Raw genomic sequence first — 20,385 nt, 5'->3', positions numbered from 1 at the left:
AGAAATAAGGTCACTTCACCAAAATTTATACACTATTTTAAAGCCAATTAGGAAAAAACCAGCATGTATGAAGATGCTGATTTCACATTTTATTCTTCAAAATGGGTTTATCCTTTAAAAATGTTGTATCACTTTTGTTGGTCACAGAAAAGAACCCACAAACAAACAAACAAAAACACATTAGAAGGGAAACATTCTGCATGGATTCCTAACTATTTTGTGGGAAAACAATAAAGATAAAAACAACAATAAAACAAAGACTATAATAACCATTGTCAAAAGCAACAAATTTGAGATCCAGGACAGTCCGCACAGTTACCAGACCTTATGCTGTCCTTTCAGAAAGAAAGGCCAGTGAAGGAGTCTGTTATGGATAAAACCTGAAAGAGTGAAGTTTTAAAAAGTACTAAGATGCATTTAGAAGAGAAACTTCAGCCTTTGGGTCCAGAAGACACACAACACGACCCTCTGGAAGGTGTAGGCCAGCCACAGTGGACACCTACACAAGTTCTGGTCAGTGTCTTCTACAACCCACAAAAGTCTAAGGTACTGCCTGTCAGGATGCAGGAAAGAAGAGTTAAGTCAGCACACAATAACTAAGTCTAAAGGAGTAACTTTGCAGTTCACTTTTAGGCTACATTTCCCTGACTGCAGCATTAAACTATTTTTACCACTTCCAAATTACAGACGTATTTGTCTTGTGTGAAATTGTTCAATGTTGCTTTCTGATTACAGAAATATCCATCGTTTTATATCTCACCACAGTAACTAGAAAGGCAGTGCCTTTGTTTACTCACTGAATTACTTAACTAATTTGATTTTTAAATTGCAATCCAGGAATAATGCAAGCTTATTGATTTCAACTGGATTCAGTTTTGCTTTGCTAGTTGTCCTGTTTTATATTTAGTCTAGTAACTGCCACTGAAAGTAGCTGAACTTTGATAAAATACTCTCTGTTTACCTCTGTTAAATGAATAGAAGCTCTGAGAATTTGGATACATTACCAGTCACTCAGCCTGTACATCTACACATCAGTGCCTGTTGCATGGTGCTAGGTCTCACCTCAGAATCAAGAGCTATGTTATTCTCACTCCTCTTTACAAAGAGCTAAAGAGGCAAGTTGTCTACAGTCCAGCCCTGTAATAAAGAGAGCTTTCTCCCTGGCCACAGCTCTCTGCTGAATTCAGCTGTGAAAATTTCCAAACCACTAACGTGACCTGCTGAAGCACAATGCTAGCGGTCAGGCTTGTGTTATACATTCAATGCTATAACTTCATCCCCCAGTCTGTAGAACACGAGCTTGATGACAAGGACCCAGATAAGTGTTTCTCATCTGATTTTTGGAGACTCCAGAACAACACTAAGAGTTTGTACTTTCTTAGCTTTTCTCTGCCAGGAGAAGGCACAAGCTCCAGATGAAAGAATCCTGTCATCACAGGTCACCCTTGAACTTGGTAAACAGGCATTCCCTCACAAGAGTTACAGAGAACTTAGGCATTAATGCTAAAAATGCATGAAAGAAAAAAAAAAAAAAAAAAAAAAACACAGAAGGTCTCAAAAGGGAAAAGAAAAGGGAAAAATAAGAAAGCTAAATGCTCTGGGGAGATACACAACTGTTTGATGGTGAGACTAGCCAAGAAGTTGTCTGCAAATAAAAGCAAAGATCCATAACTGGGAGGTGACCTGAAGAAACAAAAGAGCTGAAGAGTGGTTCTGGTGCCCTTAAAGCATACAGCACAGAGGGTAACACTCGGAAATTTACATGCAGTTTTTCTCTGTTTTGCCTCAAATCATTTACAATTTGTGCTTTGGAAAGGTAGACAACATCTGTTCTAGAAATCTTATGCAGCACTTGTGTCACCTCTGAAATGCCTTTGCAATAATATAACCTGAAGGTCCACTCAATTTACTGTAAAGTTTGTAAAAGCTTGTAAAAAACTTCATGTAACTGGACTGTGAAAGGCTAGATGTCAGAAGAGAGTGATGGGCTGAAGATCTTCATACTTGCATTGTATCTAAAGACCCAGTGGTAAAAGCGATGTCTGCATTTGTTCCATCTAGGCAGGCAAAATGCTCTTTAATATAATTTGTTTACTTATAATAGCATTGCTAATGTTGACTTTTAATTGACAGTAATAACTGAAATTTAAGAAAGGGCAAAAATGTTTACAGAGGTAACATACTCGTCTGTATCACATCCCAGTGCTTAGGTATCTCCCATTCCCAAGGCTCCCTGAGGCTGCTCACTCACCCCTCAGCCCTGACACCTTCCCTATGTGCCAGCAACCCACTCCTGAGCACTCCCTTTTTGCGGAATCAACCAGGGCTGCCGAGCAGGGGATATCCCAGGCAAACAAATAGGTGCTAAGGTCTTGAGAGCCGTAATGCTTGCACATTTTTCCTACCCCCAGGTCTTTTCCCACACACACATCTCAGCTGATATTTGCAATTCTAATTCTCCATCCCCCTGTGAGAACAAACAAGTAAATGGTTTAGTTGAAGTACAGTTCATATTCATGAAACTAAAGCGTTAAAAACAATGAATCAACGGCCTTTATCTAAAGTCAGCACCCCACCCCTAGCCCTAACCATAGCCAAGTCTGTGGTGATTAGTTATCTTCAGGGAACTTTTTAACGCTATCTTTAAATCACTAGAAAGGTAAGTAAATGCTTAGCGGCCCTAAGCATGCAGATGATTGAGAAATGAGTCTTAGAAAGAAAATAGTAAAGCATTCACCAAAAAAATGTGGCTATTACATTTTTTTAAATTCTGTTGCCATATAATAATTTTAATTTCATTTCAGAAAGACTCTCTCAAGTGTTAAAGTAATTGGACTATGTATCAGCTGTCTCTTAAGCTTTTAATAAAATTCTAACCATAAAATATGATTATATGCTGTATGAAGTTCATAGGACACATTTCAAAGTGTCCTTATAATAACCTTTATAATGATTTACATAGCATCAGCCTAAACCTTTGCAGGCAGTGCCAGTGGCTTTCAAATATGTTAACAATACTTGAGAAGTAGCACCCCTTAACGTATTTTTTTATTGCCATGAAAGGAATTCATAGTAACAGTTATTTTGAACTGTGGACATTTTAGTGCATTATTCTCTGATTGTCGCCAGAGTAAGGGACTCAATTTGAAATGCCTTCTTTCAAAAAAATACTCATTTCTGACCAAAAAAAACCCCCAAAACAATAAAAGCCTTAAACTGAACAACTTTTCAGTTGATATTGATAGATCGGTTATTTCTCATCTGAAAGCCATCATCTCTGGTTTAGATTAGTACCTGAGTGACTTACATAATGTCAATCAAGAAACCTATGGAATTAAATCATCTCTAGCATCCCAAGTCAATAGGTAGAACTGTGAGATTGTCAATAACAGCCCACCTTTCAGATCACTCTGTTACTTCTGGTTCCCTCTATGGCAGTGACGCTCTTCAGTGATGGACCTCATGCAGAAGCGTTGAATGCTTCACACCTAGCTGCCTACATAGCTGTTGTGCAAAACTAGATTGCTTCCTAACGTGCATTCAGTGAACAGAAGGGGACATGCAAATAAGAGACATGTTGAACAGCCTGGAGCTTAATGCAGCCCATTCTTTCAAGCAAAACTTAGATAACCTTGCTGCTAAAATAAATACTGAGACTTCATGCAAGATATGGGTATGGGTAAGCATACCTACATATGTTCCACTACTCATTTACTGTAAGCATGGCTTTACATCTGGTTTTAAGCATGTAAATGGGAGTATAAGTATCTTTATGATATTACTAAAGAGAAGTTTCACTTACTGGTCTTGGTAAACTGTACTGATACATTTCTGGTCTGTATGTGGGTACCCACTGTACCCCCCCTCTAGATCGGGTCATGGTACCAGGAGCACTGGTCACAACCTCCGAGTAGGGCAAGTGCGGTGCTGAGCTGTACGCCTCCTGCCTGCTCTGTCCTCCATGGCCCGCAGAGGCCAGGCTGAAAGCCTCTTCCAAGAGCATATGCATCTGCTGTCGAACCTCATCAATGGAGGGCTGAGAACTTAAAGTTGAGGTCTCCGAGTGGCCTTTGGCCTGACGGGACCTGACGTAACTCCGAGGCTCGTTGACACGGTCAACATTTGTTTCTTCTATAATTTCAGGCTCAGTCTGTTGGATGGAATAAAAGGATGTATATGTAAAAAGCTTTACAAGGCAGTATTTATACTGCTTCACGCAAAACATTCTCAAACACAGATGTAACATATACAAAGTCAGGAATTGTGACAATATAGACACATGACAGTTATTGGAAAGGAGTGATATGATGCAGGCGAATACAATAACCAGGGACTCAAAGACCCCTTTATATCCTACACTGTTTGCTGCAAAAGCTAGCAGAGACACTCTGTAGCAGATTAAATTGTCAATGATTCACTTAAAAACAATTAGAATTAATGTTTAAATACTTTTCTTAGTTGTTAGTATCAATAGGAGTACAACTGTGCCAGGAGGAGTATGTCTCCCTAAACAGTACAATTGCTGTGAAGGACCCCTTACAAGGGATCACTTGTTTCAGCTACACGGACCGAAATTCTTTTGTCCATTCTCACACATTAAGTTTTCAGAAGAATTAAAGTTTAGGAGTTTTCCTGAACTTTCTAACCCAATCAGGGCCACTAACAAGGTTGCCACAAACTAGGTCCTGACCCTTGCAGAAAACATTCTGACCCCACTCAGTTGTCTTACCTAGCCACTGGAGTTACACAAAAATTTATCCAAAACTAATGTGAGAACAGTGAATGAAGCATGTACTCTAAAGAGCAGATAGTACTCATGCAGCTTAACTTGAAGAGTTACTCTTAGGATAATTCCTTCTGTACAAACAGAAATCAACCCTCTGACTTTTTTGCCTGCAACTCCAAGACAGAAAAAAAATTCATATTCTATGAACTTGACGGTGAAATACCTAACTTCATCTATTCTCTAAGATTAGTTTTACAGCCTACAGTTTTAAAAAATTAATTTTAAACAGGCAACCTGAAAAAAGCAACCAATTCCTTATAATTCTTTAACTATCAGTAACATGCATTTAAGATGCCAGTATGACTGCAATGAAGAATAGGATGTGTACCTCCTTATATACATAGCACATTGTTAGAATTGTGTTAGCACTTAAAATAGCCACAAATACAAGAATACAACAGTATGGTCTTATAAAAATTCCGCCACTATCGTAGTAATTTGAGTGCTTTCTAGCTCCTAGTGTGGCATATATTTTTTTCCCATGTAACAGTGCTTTTTTATACCTGACTAGAGGAGTGATTGTGCTTTCAACCTTTTCCAAGCTATGTATGGTCATTTGTACTCTAAGACAGTTATAGGACAGATTTCCTCATCTGCAAAGGAAAATATCAGACTTTCTTCTTCTGTTATCAGTTATTCACAGAAGAGTTACATAGTTAGCCTAAAAAATGACAATAAATTTAAATAAAAGATCCTAATTTGTTTTCTCTCTTAGCTGTTAGGAGTATAGCTATATTTTTTACCTAATGAAAATACAGTAATAAAAAAGAAAAATTAAGACAATAATTAATATTAGAATTTGATCATAATTTATATGGTTACAGTTACACCGTGTATCATTCAACTTCAAAACCTCAAGCCCAGCTTCAAGCTTTCTAAGTGGTACATGCATCAGTTTGGGGGAGGAATAATGTAACAGCACAACATTATCTTAAACTGAAAAACTTAGTAGGAAATCTTCAAATGAGTATCTTCTCTTAATTTTCTGCCTGCATTTTGATTCCATTGTTATTTGTGTTGTTACAGGGTAGGGTAAATAAAAATCGGGTAAATTTTAGAAGCCTGACTATAAAATGCCATGGTAGTTTGTGCAAGTGCAATCAAAGAGCTTCTGAAATCATACAGTCCCAAGTGGATGATTAATAATCATGGTTCTTCTGTTTCCTTAGGACTATAAGAATGTCAGTGAATGGAATCCCACAAGAGACCTATTAGCACCGAATGCTGAAATAAATCAGGTTCTCTACTACAACCCCTTGGTGAAGCCATTAGACCTTCATACAATGTTTAAAATATATCATATGAATAAAGGATGCCTATTAGAAGACAATATTAACCGAGCTTTGATTTGATTTGATTTGATTTGTATTTGATCAATACAAAAGTTAGCATGGAGATTTTAGAGAAGACTGGTGACCATTAATTTTCCTAAAGTTTTAAAACTTATTTCAATTCATCCTATCATTTTCTGATGTACGTCATTTGCTTTCCTAGCTATTGAAACACAATTATCATAAATAGATACCATTATATGTTAACATTGTGATTATAAAAGTTCAGATACTATTCATACACAGTTACTATGTAATACAAGGAACTGGAATTACATGAAGAAGGATAAGAAATTCTTGTACTAAAAGACAAACTGTCATAACTCTGCTCCTGCAACCATATGTAAAGCTCTTTACACGAACATTAATCCATAAGCTTTTTGAGGAGTTGCATTAATCTAAGTATATCAATAAAAAATACACCAATAAATTCCTTTGTATATTGATGTCCTAAATACGTATGATGAGATGATTTTCTTCCTTTTAAACCTAAATAAACCTAAATGTTTTCTACACTAGTAAAAAGCTTACTGGCAGCCTAGCAAGTCTAGATTCTTTCTAGAATTACAGCATTTGCTGTACTTGTCATTGTCTGTGAAGCTGAAAATGATCCAGCAGTGTGGCCAAAAAAGCCAAGAGCACTCTGACTTGTATCAGAAATAGTGTGGCCAGCAGGACCACGAAAATGATTCTGCCCCTGTACTTAGCACTGGTGAGGCCGCAGCACGAATACTGTGTTCAGTTTTGAGCTCCTTACTACAGGACAGACATTGAGGTGCTAGAATATGTCCAAAGAAGAGAAAGGAAGCTGATAAAGGGACTGGAGCACAAGATTTATGAGGGTTGGCTGAAGCAACTGAGGTTGTTTAGTCTAGAGAAAAGAAGGTTGAGGGAGGCCTTATTAATCTCTACAACTACCTGATAGGAGATTGAAGTGGTCTCTTCTCCAAGTAACAAGTGACAGGGTAAGAGGAAATATCCTTAAGTTGTACCAGGGGAAGTTTATATTGGATATTAATAAAAATTTCTTCACTGAATGTGTTGTCAAGCACTGGAACAGGCTGCCCAGGGAAGTGGTTGAGTCACCATTCCTGGGGAGTATTTAAAAGACATGTAGATGTGGTACTCAGGGATATGGTTTAGTGGTGAACTTGACAGAGTTGGCTTAACAGTTGGACTTGGTGGAACTTAAAAGGTCTTTTCTAACCTAAACAATTCTGTGATTCTGTAATTATTGACCTCATATCCTAACCATCTTTTAGCTCTGAGAAACAGAACCATGATTCTGCGAAATATCACCAAAAAATCATTATAGGGAATGAAATATCTTTCGAAATTCAAAACTCAAACATTAGAAGTTTGTTATGTAAGACGAACCAAAAAATGCGTAAATAAAAAAATCAGTTGTATGGAATGGCAGATTTCTGAACCCTTACTTCATTCTCATATTGAAAGGAAAAGCAAAATCAGGCAGATCATAAACTCCCATGATCTGGTTGTGCATAATCTGCCTAGCAGTTCTTATTTATTCTCAACAGATAACACAGCCATACTGATAACAGCTTAAAAAAAAAAAAATCTCATTACTTGAAGATAACATGGACTGTTTGACTCATTAATTTAATTATTTAGAACCGCTTATAAAACACTAATTTCACCATTCCTTAGCAGGACTTGCTGCTAAACAACATACTGGGAGGAGTTTGAGAAGGCTGGAACCTTTAGAACAATAAAGTGGATGTCAAAAATGTCACCAGATGTTACTAGATTAAAAAGAAAAAAAAACCGACAAAGGACACAAGATTCAGCATACAAATCTGCCCCTTTTCAGAGCCCTTTTTCATACATTTTAAGAGGATGGATTTACAGGGGTGTTTTGTTGCACTGCTGGTGAGATTCCAGTCAATTCCCTCCAGAAATATAGATATAAGTGGCCACCCGTGGGTATCCTGGGAGACCAAGCCTGTCAGGCACTCAGCGCAGCTCTGAGGAACCTTAAACAGGAGTGAAGGAAACTAGTCCACACTGCAAGCTGAGGCTTGGGAGCTAAATTTCAATATCCTGTCCCATTTTCCCTGGCATTTTTCTGCTTTCAGACAGGAAATGCATTCAGAGCTAGAAGAGTTGCACTGCAGTGAATCTGCAGCACATTGTGCGAAAGGAATTTTACATAACTTATCAGTGAACGACTGTGCCACAGACAGCTCACCCAACTGCAACGTTACAAGAAAGGCAAAAGCAAACTTGCGTGTTATGTGTATTGGATCTCAGAATTTGTAACTACTTTTAGGACATTTCAGAATCTGCATAAACTCATTAATCTACTTTGAAGGGGCTTAACCGTTTAGATTAAATATTATCTATAGCATATATACAATATATTAAAATTAGTTTAAATTTCCTCTACTAACTAATTATTGCATATTAACTTTGGACTAATAGCAGAAGCCCATGCCTGTTCCCAGAATATTTTCAACATTTATGTCATTAAGCTTTCTTGAAATGTATGTTTTTCAGGATACTGAGAGAAGCCTGGCTTGACAATATTTTTATTAGCTAAGAAACTCCAATAATAAAATAAACATTTAAGTGAGTTAAAAAAAATACAGATACAATTTTGACAAATGTAAAATCTACTTTAACAGATTATACTGTCCTTTTTCCAGGATACAGCAATGTATTGTAATGCCTCAGAAAGCAGTGAACCAGTCATCCCACTCACATGGCATAACATGACGCATCTGATGGGAAGTGTCCAAATGCAGGAAATCATTTAAGAAATCTGACACCTACGGCGTGTCCCAAAGAACTCTGAAAAAGATTTAAACTTCCCTGAACACATTCCCTGACCTTGGTACATTCCTTCACCTTGCTGAAAAACGTGTCCCTGGCAGCTGAGAGACTTCAAAATAAAGCCCCACACAAAATGCTTTTTCATCTGCAGAGCATGGAGAATGAACAATCACTGAAAGAACTTTCTTGCTTTCCAGAATGATTTAGATCTTTTCCAGAAACTGAACTTCAGAGATGGCTGAGCTATGGCAATTTGTACATAAAACAAAGGATTGAAAAATTTTACATTATCTCAGTGTGTGGACTATTTTTTATCCTCACTTTTTCCGCGCTCATGTCAACATGCACCCAGCATACATTCACACTGCACAAGACAACTAATCTGCCTTGTGGTGGCCACATGAGTTCCTTGGACCATAAACGAGCACCTCCTCTGGCTGTTTTTGGTGTTTACCTATTAAAAACTCTCCCAGTTCTTATGTAGTAAGAGGAAGTCAAGAGTGTGGCCAATACCTATTCCTAAGGGATTTCCACAAAACACTGACATCTGGACTTAAGTGAGTTTCCCAGAAGCTGGTTGTCCATTCTTGTGAATCAGGAGGGTAGCATCAGGGGTACAGAACAAACACAGGATTTTAATTGCAATGAAAAAAAGCTCAGTATCATGTAACTGGCCCCATAATTGGAAGAACTATCTAAATTCAAAAATCAGTATTTTGGCAAATACTGAGTTTATGAGCAAATGTGTTGTTTGCATTTCAAAATGCAAAATGATGTACAGCTAAAAGTACATGAAAGAGTCTGTGCTCTGAGTACCCTGAGCTTCCTTCAGTATGCTGAGGGCATATAACTTACTGCAACTTTACATACCAAATGGCATTCTGGCATGTAGCTTATTGATAGTTTCCTGAGTTTTTTGGAGTAAATTAAGACTTTGCTGAGCAAATTTCACTGCATATTATCTGATAAACTTACATCATATCCACTGTTACGGATTCCACGTCTAGGTCTTTCTCGAGTCACTAGAAGATCCATCTCAGTTTCTCCTGGGCTAGGACTGTTCAAAGACTGCCTACTTCTGTATACAGAGCTCTTCATCGGTTGTCTAGAAAATGTTAAACAGTAAAACAATAAAATGAAAAGAAAACAAAAAAAAAATTCACAGACAGCCACTTTCAATACCTACCTTTACTCTAAAATGATGAGGTTCATAAAAATTACACTTTATTATAGTATATTCTTTCTATGTATATGGAAGTGCTAGAAATCAGTAATGTTATTAAGAGATCATTAATTTTGTTCACTGTTAAATAAAGCTACGTAAGACACAGACATCATATATGGAAGATTATCAGATGCAATATGTCACAAGAAGATATCAGAACTCTTTTAACCTCAGCTGATATGGTTCAAATTAGTAAAACATAAATATATGCTATTATAAAAAAATAATAGGACCTCCAACACACTCAGGTGAGGAGTAGAACTTTCAGTTGCTGATTTTGAGAATCAAAAGAGAGAGTTTTGAGAGAGAAGCAGACTAACACTCCACTGAAAAAAACACCCAGCAAAGTGAACAAGAAGGGAGAGGTAACTGGCCACAACTTTATCAGAGCGCTATACGCCCTAGGATTAAACCACTCCCAGCACAACTCTGAGCAGCACCAGGTCAAAGGCATCCTTAGGCACTGAGCTTTCACCATTGTGTGCTCAGGAGCAAAGGTACTTGAAAGACAGCAAATAACTCAATACCCAAAATATCCTGTAATCTTTCCAACATAACCATTTCTTGTTACTGGTGACACAAACCCACATATAGTATTTGCCTATAGGACACAGAACATATCTGTACATAAGCTCTTCAGCAGTAATTGTCATATTATGACACATGAACTTTATGTTTCATCAAGCTGCATCTGTTAAAAAGGCTACATCTAAAGCAAAAAAGTTTGGGTGACTTTTCTGACATTCTCCTGCATTTGCCAAGTGACTTGAGGTAAAATGCAATCTTGTGCTAAGATTTGATTGAATGGCAAAAAATGCTTGTATTAAAGTCAAGTGAGCCTGTGACCATGAGCTCTATTTCAGTTAATAAGTGGGGTAAAAATAAGATCTCTGAAGTTTGAAATGTTTGAGATTGCCTGAACTGATTACAAAGAAATCTACTGCAATATTTGAGATGCAGAAAAGCCTATGACCATTTCTGTAAGTGACATATGAGGAAATCACATTAAGTAGCCTTTGTTCCACTCAGCAATTACAAGAACTTCCTGGTTCAACTTCTTAAGAACCATCAACGAAATGGAAAGACAATACAGTCCAAATGAATTTACTGACAAGAATATCTTCAGATATTACAGATTTGGTTAACAGAAATGTTTGCCTTGACAGATTAAAGCAGCAGAAGCTGGTTTGCAGAAACAGGCATTTACGTGATCAGAAAAGATAAAAGGTAGGACAAAACAATATCAGTTTCACGCTTCTGTTTAAACAAAGTACTCAAGCATGTACTTTATTTTAAGGCAACTTTCAAAATCTTCTTCTATGTGACTTTCAATGACAAATCTCCATGTGCATCTTTGAAAGTCCCAAATGCACTGCCAAAGCAGAACACAAGTGGGGGCTTTGGAATAAATTTCCCCTATAAATATAATCCTGAATAAATTAAATTGTCTTATCTTGTTTCTTCCAAGTCTATACTGTATTAACAGAAAACATGTGGAGCTAGTTTATGCTAAGGCTAATCAGATCTGGCAATCTTTATGTTCCTACATTAAAAGTCTCTATAATTTCATACACATTTTACAATAGGTCCATAAATACTTAGTTGATGCAGTTGTGATATATTTTCTAGGGAATTCAAAGACACACCTCTCTAATACATGCAGATTCTTGACCTGATTACAAACTATTAAAGCCAACCCAGAATAGTACATGTCATCAGCAGACTCTTAAAAATTGCCTTGAGGTTGCCAATTACTTCATTTAAGAAAGTTCTACTAATGAGAAAGGAGGTACAAACGCTAAGAACTGTCATTCAAATTTGTCAGCAAGTGCCTTCTGGAAACACAACTGGAACATTTTAAAACGCAAATTTTATGGTACAGAAGACAGGTAATAAGAGCACAAAGGTGTTTGTTCTTGAAAAAATCAAATTATTTAGTGGCAATGTTTTGCAAATAACTTTTAAATGCAATTTAAAACATTCAAAATGTGAAGATGATTGTGAATAACGTAATCAACTGCATCTTTTTTTTTCTCATATATATTGGAAATGCTGCAATCATGATTTAAGGTAGTGGAATATGCAGAACAGAAGAGTGGAAAAGACCTTCTCCCTAGAAACTCTGAAATCTTTTACTTATTCCTAAGTGGTATTATATTTAAAAAAATAAAACATGATTTCTCAGGTTTTAATTGCTGTAGCTGCAATGATACAAACAATGATAGAAAGCAGAAAAAGTTAGAAACCAAATCTTTTCAATTTCATGCTAATCCAGATTACTTGAAAAGCAATTTTATTTCAGTATGGAAGTACAATTCTATTGATTAATTCATCAATAACCAAACCCCACATTACCTCATTGTATTATTCAAGTTTTTCCTCCAGCGGTATGCCATATTAAACATCTTATTTCTAGCTGGAAAAATTAAGACAATAATGCTGCCATGTGTGCTGCAGCACGTATCAAGTTCAGTCCCAGGTCTTAGCATGGAAGTTTTAGTATAGATTTTGGAATTAGTTAGTTTGCAAACATCTGCAACATCTGTGAATGTCATTAAACGTTTTGTGACTTTACAGAAACTGCATCAGAAATGGTTCTTCTCTCTTCCTATGTAGGGACACAGACTATATATTTAACAAGTAAATGCAGCATTCAGCTTCATACGGTTCAGCTACATTCCTCTACAGCAGCGTACCTGCCTTCATGCAGTTTATATCATGCCAGTGATCACTATGTCAAATAGACTATGACAGGTTTACACAACATACTAGAAAACAGGCAGAAAAAATGTATTCTGGGACATTTCAGCATATTGGCACATGAACAAACAAACATCAGTATATTTAACAAAAAGCAGATGGCTAGCATTAAAGCTTCGTGTGTAATGTTTTAAACATTTCCTACATGGCATGTGACTCATAATAAATACCCAAAGTAATGCCTCAGTGCTTCATTATATGCACAGCAGACAGCCTTAACAAAGTTTCTACTATTTCATTTCTATCTTCTGGACAGACTGTGCAGACAGACCAGGATTCCTGCATACTGAGTGTTTAGTATCTTCTATTTCCAGTACACTAGGAGAAATTTATTCCTCCCTCACTGGAAAAATGCACAAGAAAATGATGCCCCAGACATGGCATACAGTTAACACTTTTTTCTTCATGGACCAGTGCAACCTTGGGAAACAGCCTGTCAGGAGCAGTATCCCTTGGTCATTTAACTCTAGATCTATGGAAGTTCATCTGATCACAGCTTTTGCCTATATTCTGAGCCAACATTGCTTTTATATTGCCAATTACAGTCTTTTTCATCTCTGTGCTCCAAGGGTAATTGATGAAGTTGCACTGTGGGCAAGGATTGAGTCACCATTGATGCTTTGATTGCAAACATGATTTATGCTCATAAGAAAACTTTGGTCTGAACTTTCCAGGAGATGGGATGCATGACTGTACCTCTAGGCATTTCCAGAGGAAACGTATCCATTTTCCTCTCATGGATCAACTGCTACTGGTCCCTGATTACTGTAAGAAGCACAGCCCTCGCTGTACAAGATGGAATGGCAAACATGCCCTCTTATAATCCTTCACACATCCACCACCCCTAAGGAAAAGAAATCCACATATTGTGTCATTTCTGAGGTAGTACTGGTGTTATCGTCTCTTTTCAATGTGTCAGGTTCTGCTTCAGATAGCACCAGCAACAGAGCAGGTCCACCCACCTACCCACAGTAGGCTCAGTCAGAGTCAGCATGTACACTCCCCCCTTATTTCTAAAATAGGGAGAAGAATACTACTGGTGGGCCATCTTAAAGAGTCAGTGAAATGTTAATTAAACATTATTACTGTTATACAATATGCCAGCTTCACATCACAGATAAGCAGACCATTTCTTTCTCTGTTAAAGGCAGAGGAAGATCACCAATAACAGGTACACACACATCATTGCAGATACCATTCACGATGAAATACACAGACAAGGTACTAGTTGTGTTATCTTATGCCTACTACAATAGTTATATTCAGATAAAGATAATGACAAAACAATAACACCACTGAACTTTGGAAAAGAACGAATTCAGATGCTAACTTCCTGGCTTAAGTGCACTCTCAGTACAAACAAAAAAATTACGATGATTTTTTCTACCTACCTTACTTGGAAAATTACTCACAGGAACTTGCAACAGCCCTTTCCCTTATTTTCCTATCTTTCCATTTATTTCTTTCTTATTAACGACATTGCAGTTTTAGTGGATAATACACTTTCATAAATCATCATGGGTTATATGAATTTTCTTCATAAAGTAGGAGCCAGGCAACCATACAGCAAACAGCAGGCTCATTAAGAATGGTCCCTGTGATTCCCTACACCCCCTGGACATAACTTTCCTCCATAGATGAAAAACTACACATAAAGGTCTCACCTGCTCTTAGGCTCAGCAAATGGAGACGAGACATCTGCATCTGGATCCAAAATGTGGTCGAGTTCTTTCTGGTTTTTTTCATACATCCTTTTTCTCTCTGTCAGACCCTTGTTGTTATCAACCTGTGGGAAATCATAGTACCCCTTCCTCTTGGCTTTCAAGCGCAGCTTGTTGCGGTAATGTTCTATATCGGACTTCTGCTTCAAAGCCTTGTTCACCTAAAAGGCAAAAAGATGTTTAAAGGATGGTGCTGGGCTGGCTACTTCCAAATGGCATTGTTAGAGTGTGCTTGATGCGCTGCATGTGTCATCTTACAGTGCTTTTTTTTTTACCACACCGTGCCATCTGTAAGCAGCGAGGAACTGCAAGTGAACAGAGTTGCTGCATTTTTATGGCTTGGCAGATGGTTAAATAATTTTAGCCTAAAAAATATGTACCATCACAACAGTGACTCAGATACACCCACTGAAGAAAAACACTGATGATGTTAGCCTATTGTCATGACCCAATACTGTGCTTGCTTTTGGGCACGATGGGGAGAACTTACCAATGAAAACTCTTCCAGGGCCCAGTAAGTAAAGAGACATCCCCCCTGACTATACAAAACCTTAAATAAGTCATCAGTGATGGCTAGGAAAGAATGTCAATGAAATATCTTCATATGTTCCTATTAGTTATATGCTTCCTTAGAAATCTGTTATGGGCCCCCGTCAGAGACGGGATTCTTAAATAAGAGATGTTTGGTCTGACATGGTAGAGATCAGGTCCCATGGATGCTCCTAAGTATCAAGAAAATTTCCCTCCTGCTTCAAATTTTCAGTTACAGGGAAATGAGCAATTTACATGAGCTTTCTGCTTCCAGAGTTGAATACTACAGTCTTCTCACAAACTTAAAGAAATATACGCACAAGACAACACACAGCATTGGGAATGTCTTCCTGTTTACTTACAGAAAATAGATGCTGAAATCTAAATAAGCCTTTATCTGAGCTTGGAGACTATATGGTATGTCAGGGCTTGAAATACAAGTATGAAATGGAGTATGATAGATTGCTGTAATCCAGGCCCATGTGGGAAGCCTGATGATACTGCTTTTTGCTGTGGCAGTAAAAGACTGGCAGCAGCCCTCTCTGGTGCTTTTAAACAACATCAGGGAGATTCTCGATGATCTTTAAATGATTGTTGTGGTGCAAGTTTGCAAATGAGACATCTATCTGGTCTCTCCCCATCAAGTTCAACAACTATATAAAAGCCTTAGTCATTTGTAAATGGACCAGTCTTGATTAAATCTACATAAAAACATGAATAATCATACAAATGTTAGAGCCAAAGCATGGTTTTGGCCAGCAACAAATGGATCAGATGCTTCTGCCATCCTGCTTTATTCCCAGGAAACAGTACCCTCTGTGCACAGGCTGGAGTGCAGACTGAGCAAAGCTATGGTCCTTTTGCATTCCTCCTTGCTCTGAATGACATGTATTGCTCAGTATAGAAAGATCAGCTTGGCACCCAGATATCTATACACATTTCCATGCACAGCCACAGAATTCATTATCTTATTCTGCTCTCTGCTTCAGTACTCATTTTATCAAGATGAATATGATAGGAGAGAAGAATATTTGGAGGGTAGGAATATAGAAAATTGCCTCTTCCAAGGCGACATGAATCCATAGGAGCTTTGTGAAAAGGCAGATATCTTAAACTCTCACACTTCTGAGCCCATGATGCTAATGGGACTTTGTAAAACGTCAGGATGAAAAGCTCCTACCAGTCCTCAACTCTAACAGGCTTAAGATTGTTCTACCTGTGGATGTAACCAATGAAACATTTAGAGATATTATTGAATAGTCCTTACCTCTCCATTGATGATAGCAGATTCCTGGCTCCGATCTGATGCAGCATGAACAGCAGGCAGCGCGACGGGCTTTATAGCTATCAGCTGTACTGATCCAGAAGAGGTGTCGAAGGGGTCAATGGCAGATTTGGCAATGTTATCAAAGAGAATGCCTCCTTCCTCTTCATCACTTATGGGCACTAAAGCATATCAAACTTATTCAGCATAAAGACAGATATTTTTACTGCATGTTCAAGGTGAAATTCAGAAAGTACATGCTACTTAGATTAGTGATGTACTTAGTACACTTGAGGAGCAGACCTGGGAGACCATTACACTGGAAAAAAAAATCCCATTAGATTGCAGATAACATTATGAATTCAAAGGATTCTCTGGCAGTCTCCCAAAGAAGGTTTGATTTCCAATCTGCACTAATAAGATGAGAAATAAAATGAGAAAAAAAAGACACAGAAAATTGTATGAAAATAAAGTCAAAGTCAAAGTACATTTTTTTCTAGGTTTCACATGGAGAAGACATTATATGCAAATAAACACACACACAAATCTCCACATGCCAAGGCATCGGTAGTTACACCTGATCTAACCCAAGGGTGAAGCATGGGCATCCCTCAAAATCAGAAAAATAAACCTACTGATTTTTGCAAAAGTTATTAATGCTAAAAATGCCATCTATTAAAATGAAAGAATTACTGTTGCAGGTTAAAGCATGTTCAAGAAGCTGATGGTGTCCAAGTTTATGGTTTTTGCTTTGCAAAGCAGTATTTCAGGTGGCTGCGAAGTTCACCATTAAAATTTTTTAAAAGACAGAAGAAGGCATCTGCAAATGTTTAAAATTAAATAGCATGGTGAAGCACCTTTAGTTTTAGTTTTCTATATAAATGGATAACTCTTTCACATACAATTGGGCCCTTTCTGCTTCAACTATTATTTGTAAACTGCATCACCCTGTCAGCTGTTGATCCTTAAAACTTCTATCCTCATTTTGGAATAAAAGAATGACTCTAAAGCATGAGCACAAATTCTACAAAGAGATTCTTGCAAACATTTTGGAATAATTATGCTATTAGAGCGAAGAATGTTTGCTCTATCTTCTGACTGACAGGAGCAGAGATCCTCTGCTAAAGAACAAAGTGGTCTGCTCTAAATTTATTTCTTCTGAAAATACACTGTTTTAATATTTAATCACTGCACAAATTACAATGGACTTCTATAAATTAGACAGCCAATGATTTTGGTAAGAAAATATTTGACAGTGGTAACAAAAAATATGAACCCACTGAGTAAGCTCATTATCTTTCTGTCTGTACTCAGTGTGGACTGGAGTTGACACTATTTGAGCTTTGAAGAAATAGGTACGTTAAATCACTCTGCCCTTTTCCCTCCAGCTCCACAGAACTGTCCAAAGATTCTTTAGTGGGTTTGAAATCCTGTTGTCCTTCCTGGGGTCATTCAAACACTCTGAATTTGTATACTCACAGGAGCCAGTGGCTCACAAGCCTGGCTCACTGAAATTAACTGCCAGACTCCCACTAACGACTATGATGACAGGACACCACACCAGCAAAATCAAATGAAGAGATATTTGCCTATCATAGATTGCATTTGAACAGGAAAACACTTACATTACAATGAGTATAAAAGTGAAGCATGAATGTTCTCCCCTAGGGGCATTTTAAATAAGTTTAATTCTCATGAAAGTCACTAGATGCCTTTATGGAAGATGGGTCTTCTGTGTAATTCATCACTGGAACTTCCACACTACCCTAACAAGGTACCTCCACTATGACATGACTATCTCCAATACAGAAAAACTTTGTGGTTTTCACTGACAAAGATGGTCTTTCATCATCATCTTTATGATGATAACAGCTCAGGTGAGCCTGGATAGTATCTCATCAGTGGTCAAAGTACCAAGAAGTTGCAAAATCCCTTGTCCTAGGCTGCCTGTCTCAACATTTGCCTGAGCCAGGCGTGCCCAAAAACCCTGGCTAAGCATCAACTTGCAAAACACAATTCTTTCCAAACATCCCCTATGTAGCCTGCTTCAAGAAGTGAGCACCAAAAAACACAGCTGCATTTCCACCCCAGTGTTTCAGAAGGACTGCGCTTGCTGAGACCTCGGCAGTGATCTCCAGGCACCCGCAGAGAGCATGACTAGCTACAGATGCATGGGTTGTTTCCTCAGACCTCATTTAGGATCAGAAAGCAAGAGTTGTGCTTAATTAAACAGAATTCCTCTGGTTCAAAGACTCATTTAAAAGAAAAAAAAATTAAGGATAAAGAGAATCAGGAATTACAGACAACAGCTACTTCTGATGTGATACATTAACACCAAAGAGGAACCTCAGTATCAGCTCTCTCATCGTTGAGCATATCCCCTGCGTCTGTTGGCATGGAAATAATAGCCAAATGGGACTAGGAACAGGAAAGCCTACTGCACCTTAGCACTTGTCCATTAACTGGCATTTATATATACAAGTAGGGTTTTTTCCATTGCCTGTTTTTTCACCAATGAGCGTTAAAAAGTCTGTGATCTGCAGTTACTGGCATGCTGCTATAGTTTGTATTGGCAGTGAACTACAAGCAAGTACTGTGGGAATTTTAATATCCATTGCTTTCCAAGAGAATTTATAGCAAGTGTTTATAGCATGATTAAACCACAGCAATCTCTAAACTTTAAAAAACAAACCAAAGGGAGTTCAGAGAAAAGTAGGAGTCCTGGAGTGTTGGTTTCTGCTGCGTGTCCCTGCCCTGGGCCAGCCTACCCATTCAAATACTCAGCGTGACAAGCAATGAACAGGAAGGGAAACTTCAGAAAACCGCCCAGAGATTCTTTAGAGTTACTGACAATAAGCACAATTGCTTATTACAGTTAGCAACACAGATTTAACATGATGCTTTTGATTTCTGTTTTTAAACAGATTCATACCAACATTTTATGCATTCATTGTTCTAATCTTGCTTGCACTGTGTGCTCACAGAGTGAGACTCAGAAGTTCAATGGCAGAAAAGTCAAAAACCTGACTTAATAACCTAGTTAACAGTGATTTCCCATCTTTGAAATATCTTGTGCTAGATATCTCATGCCACATGATCCATTGAGATTGAATTACTCTTCCTAACCTTCATGCAACTGAAGTACATCAAAAGCAACCATTTATTCAGGTTGAGTACTCATTGCAGGGAAGATCAGCATGGCCCTGGGTTTTGAAGAGCGGGACCATCACTGAAACTTTATCTCCACATCACTGCAGCTATTATTATACAAGATTTGTTACAGTAAAGCTGTTGCATGGATGCTGTCCTCCTAGTTCAGTGCAGTCCTGCATTATTTCCAGCCAGTAATGCCAGCAGATGGTGCTACCCACTCGTGCCACCGGTCCTTCAGCCCGTGGAAAAGTGACTGTGTAGCACTGAATGGTTAAGAAATAATTAGACAGGTGGAATAATCTGTTATCTAGTAATTAATTTATATATATTAAAAAAATAAAGTAATACTTTTGTCAGCCTAAGATTTCAATATAAAGACCACACAAGATTTCTTCTTCCGCTCTCTTTCACTCCACTTTATCTTCCCTCACACTTCTTCCAAATCACAATACATTGGGAAGGGAGAGAAGAGGGGCCGAATTTAAATTACCTGCAGACCAGGTAACCTCACAGCCAAATATTTGAAACAAAGATATATACTGTCCTGTCAGAAGCAAATGTTTCACCAATTTTGGAAGTTCTCAGAAAAAGTGACATTGATGAAGAAAAGCACGTAAAGCCAAAATGCTGGGAACACTTGCAAGCAGATAGACGTACTCTGCCTTTTCTTAGGTCATTCAATGATGCATTAAAAATTTTCAAAGATTTATTTTGTATGAAGGGAATGCAAGCATTGAAACCATACCTATAGTGTGCAATGAATTTTCTGAGCAATGGAAGGGCTTAAAATAATAGGAGGGCAAACAGATTACATTGAATGA

General features: G+C 37.8%; 1 protein-coding gene across 6 annotated transcripts in view; it reads right to left on the bottom strand.

The window, feature by feature from the left end:
• KIAA1549L (KIAA1549 like) overlaps positions 1-20,385 on the bottom strand; it is a 141,725-nt gene that overhangs the window by 20,820 nt on the left and 100,520 nt on the right. For 5 of the 6 annotated variants that reach the window (XM_054068058.1, XM_054068060.1, XM_054068063.1 and 2 more), the window contains exons 14-17: positions 16,415-16,593; positions 14,560-14,777; positions 9,886-10,015; positions 3,803-4,150 (exon numbers count right to left, since the gene is read on the bottom strand). In XM_054068058.1, coding sequence (XP_053924033.1) covers positions 3,803-4,150; positions 9,886-10,015; positions 14,560-14,777; positions 16,415-16,593 — 875 coding nt within the window. The remainder of the gene's footprint in view (positions 1-3,802; positions 4,151-9,885; positions 10,016-14,559; positions 14,778-16,414; positions 16,594-20,385) is intronic. The other variant, XM_054068062.1, reaches the window with a different exon arrangement.

Source organism: Cuculus canorus, chromosome 5 (assembly GCF_017976375.1).
Source record: "Cuculus canorus isolate bCucCan1 chromosome 5, bCucCan1.pri, whole genome shotgun sequence".
In the NCBI taxonomy this organism is placed as follows: domain Eukaryota; kingdom Metazoa; phylum Chordata; class Aves; order Cuculiformes; family Cuculidae; genus Cuculus; species Cuculus canorus.
This window is presented reverse-complemented; position numbering and strand designations above follow the sequence as displayed.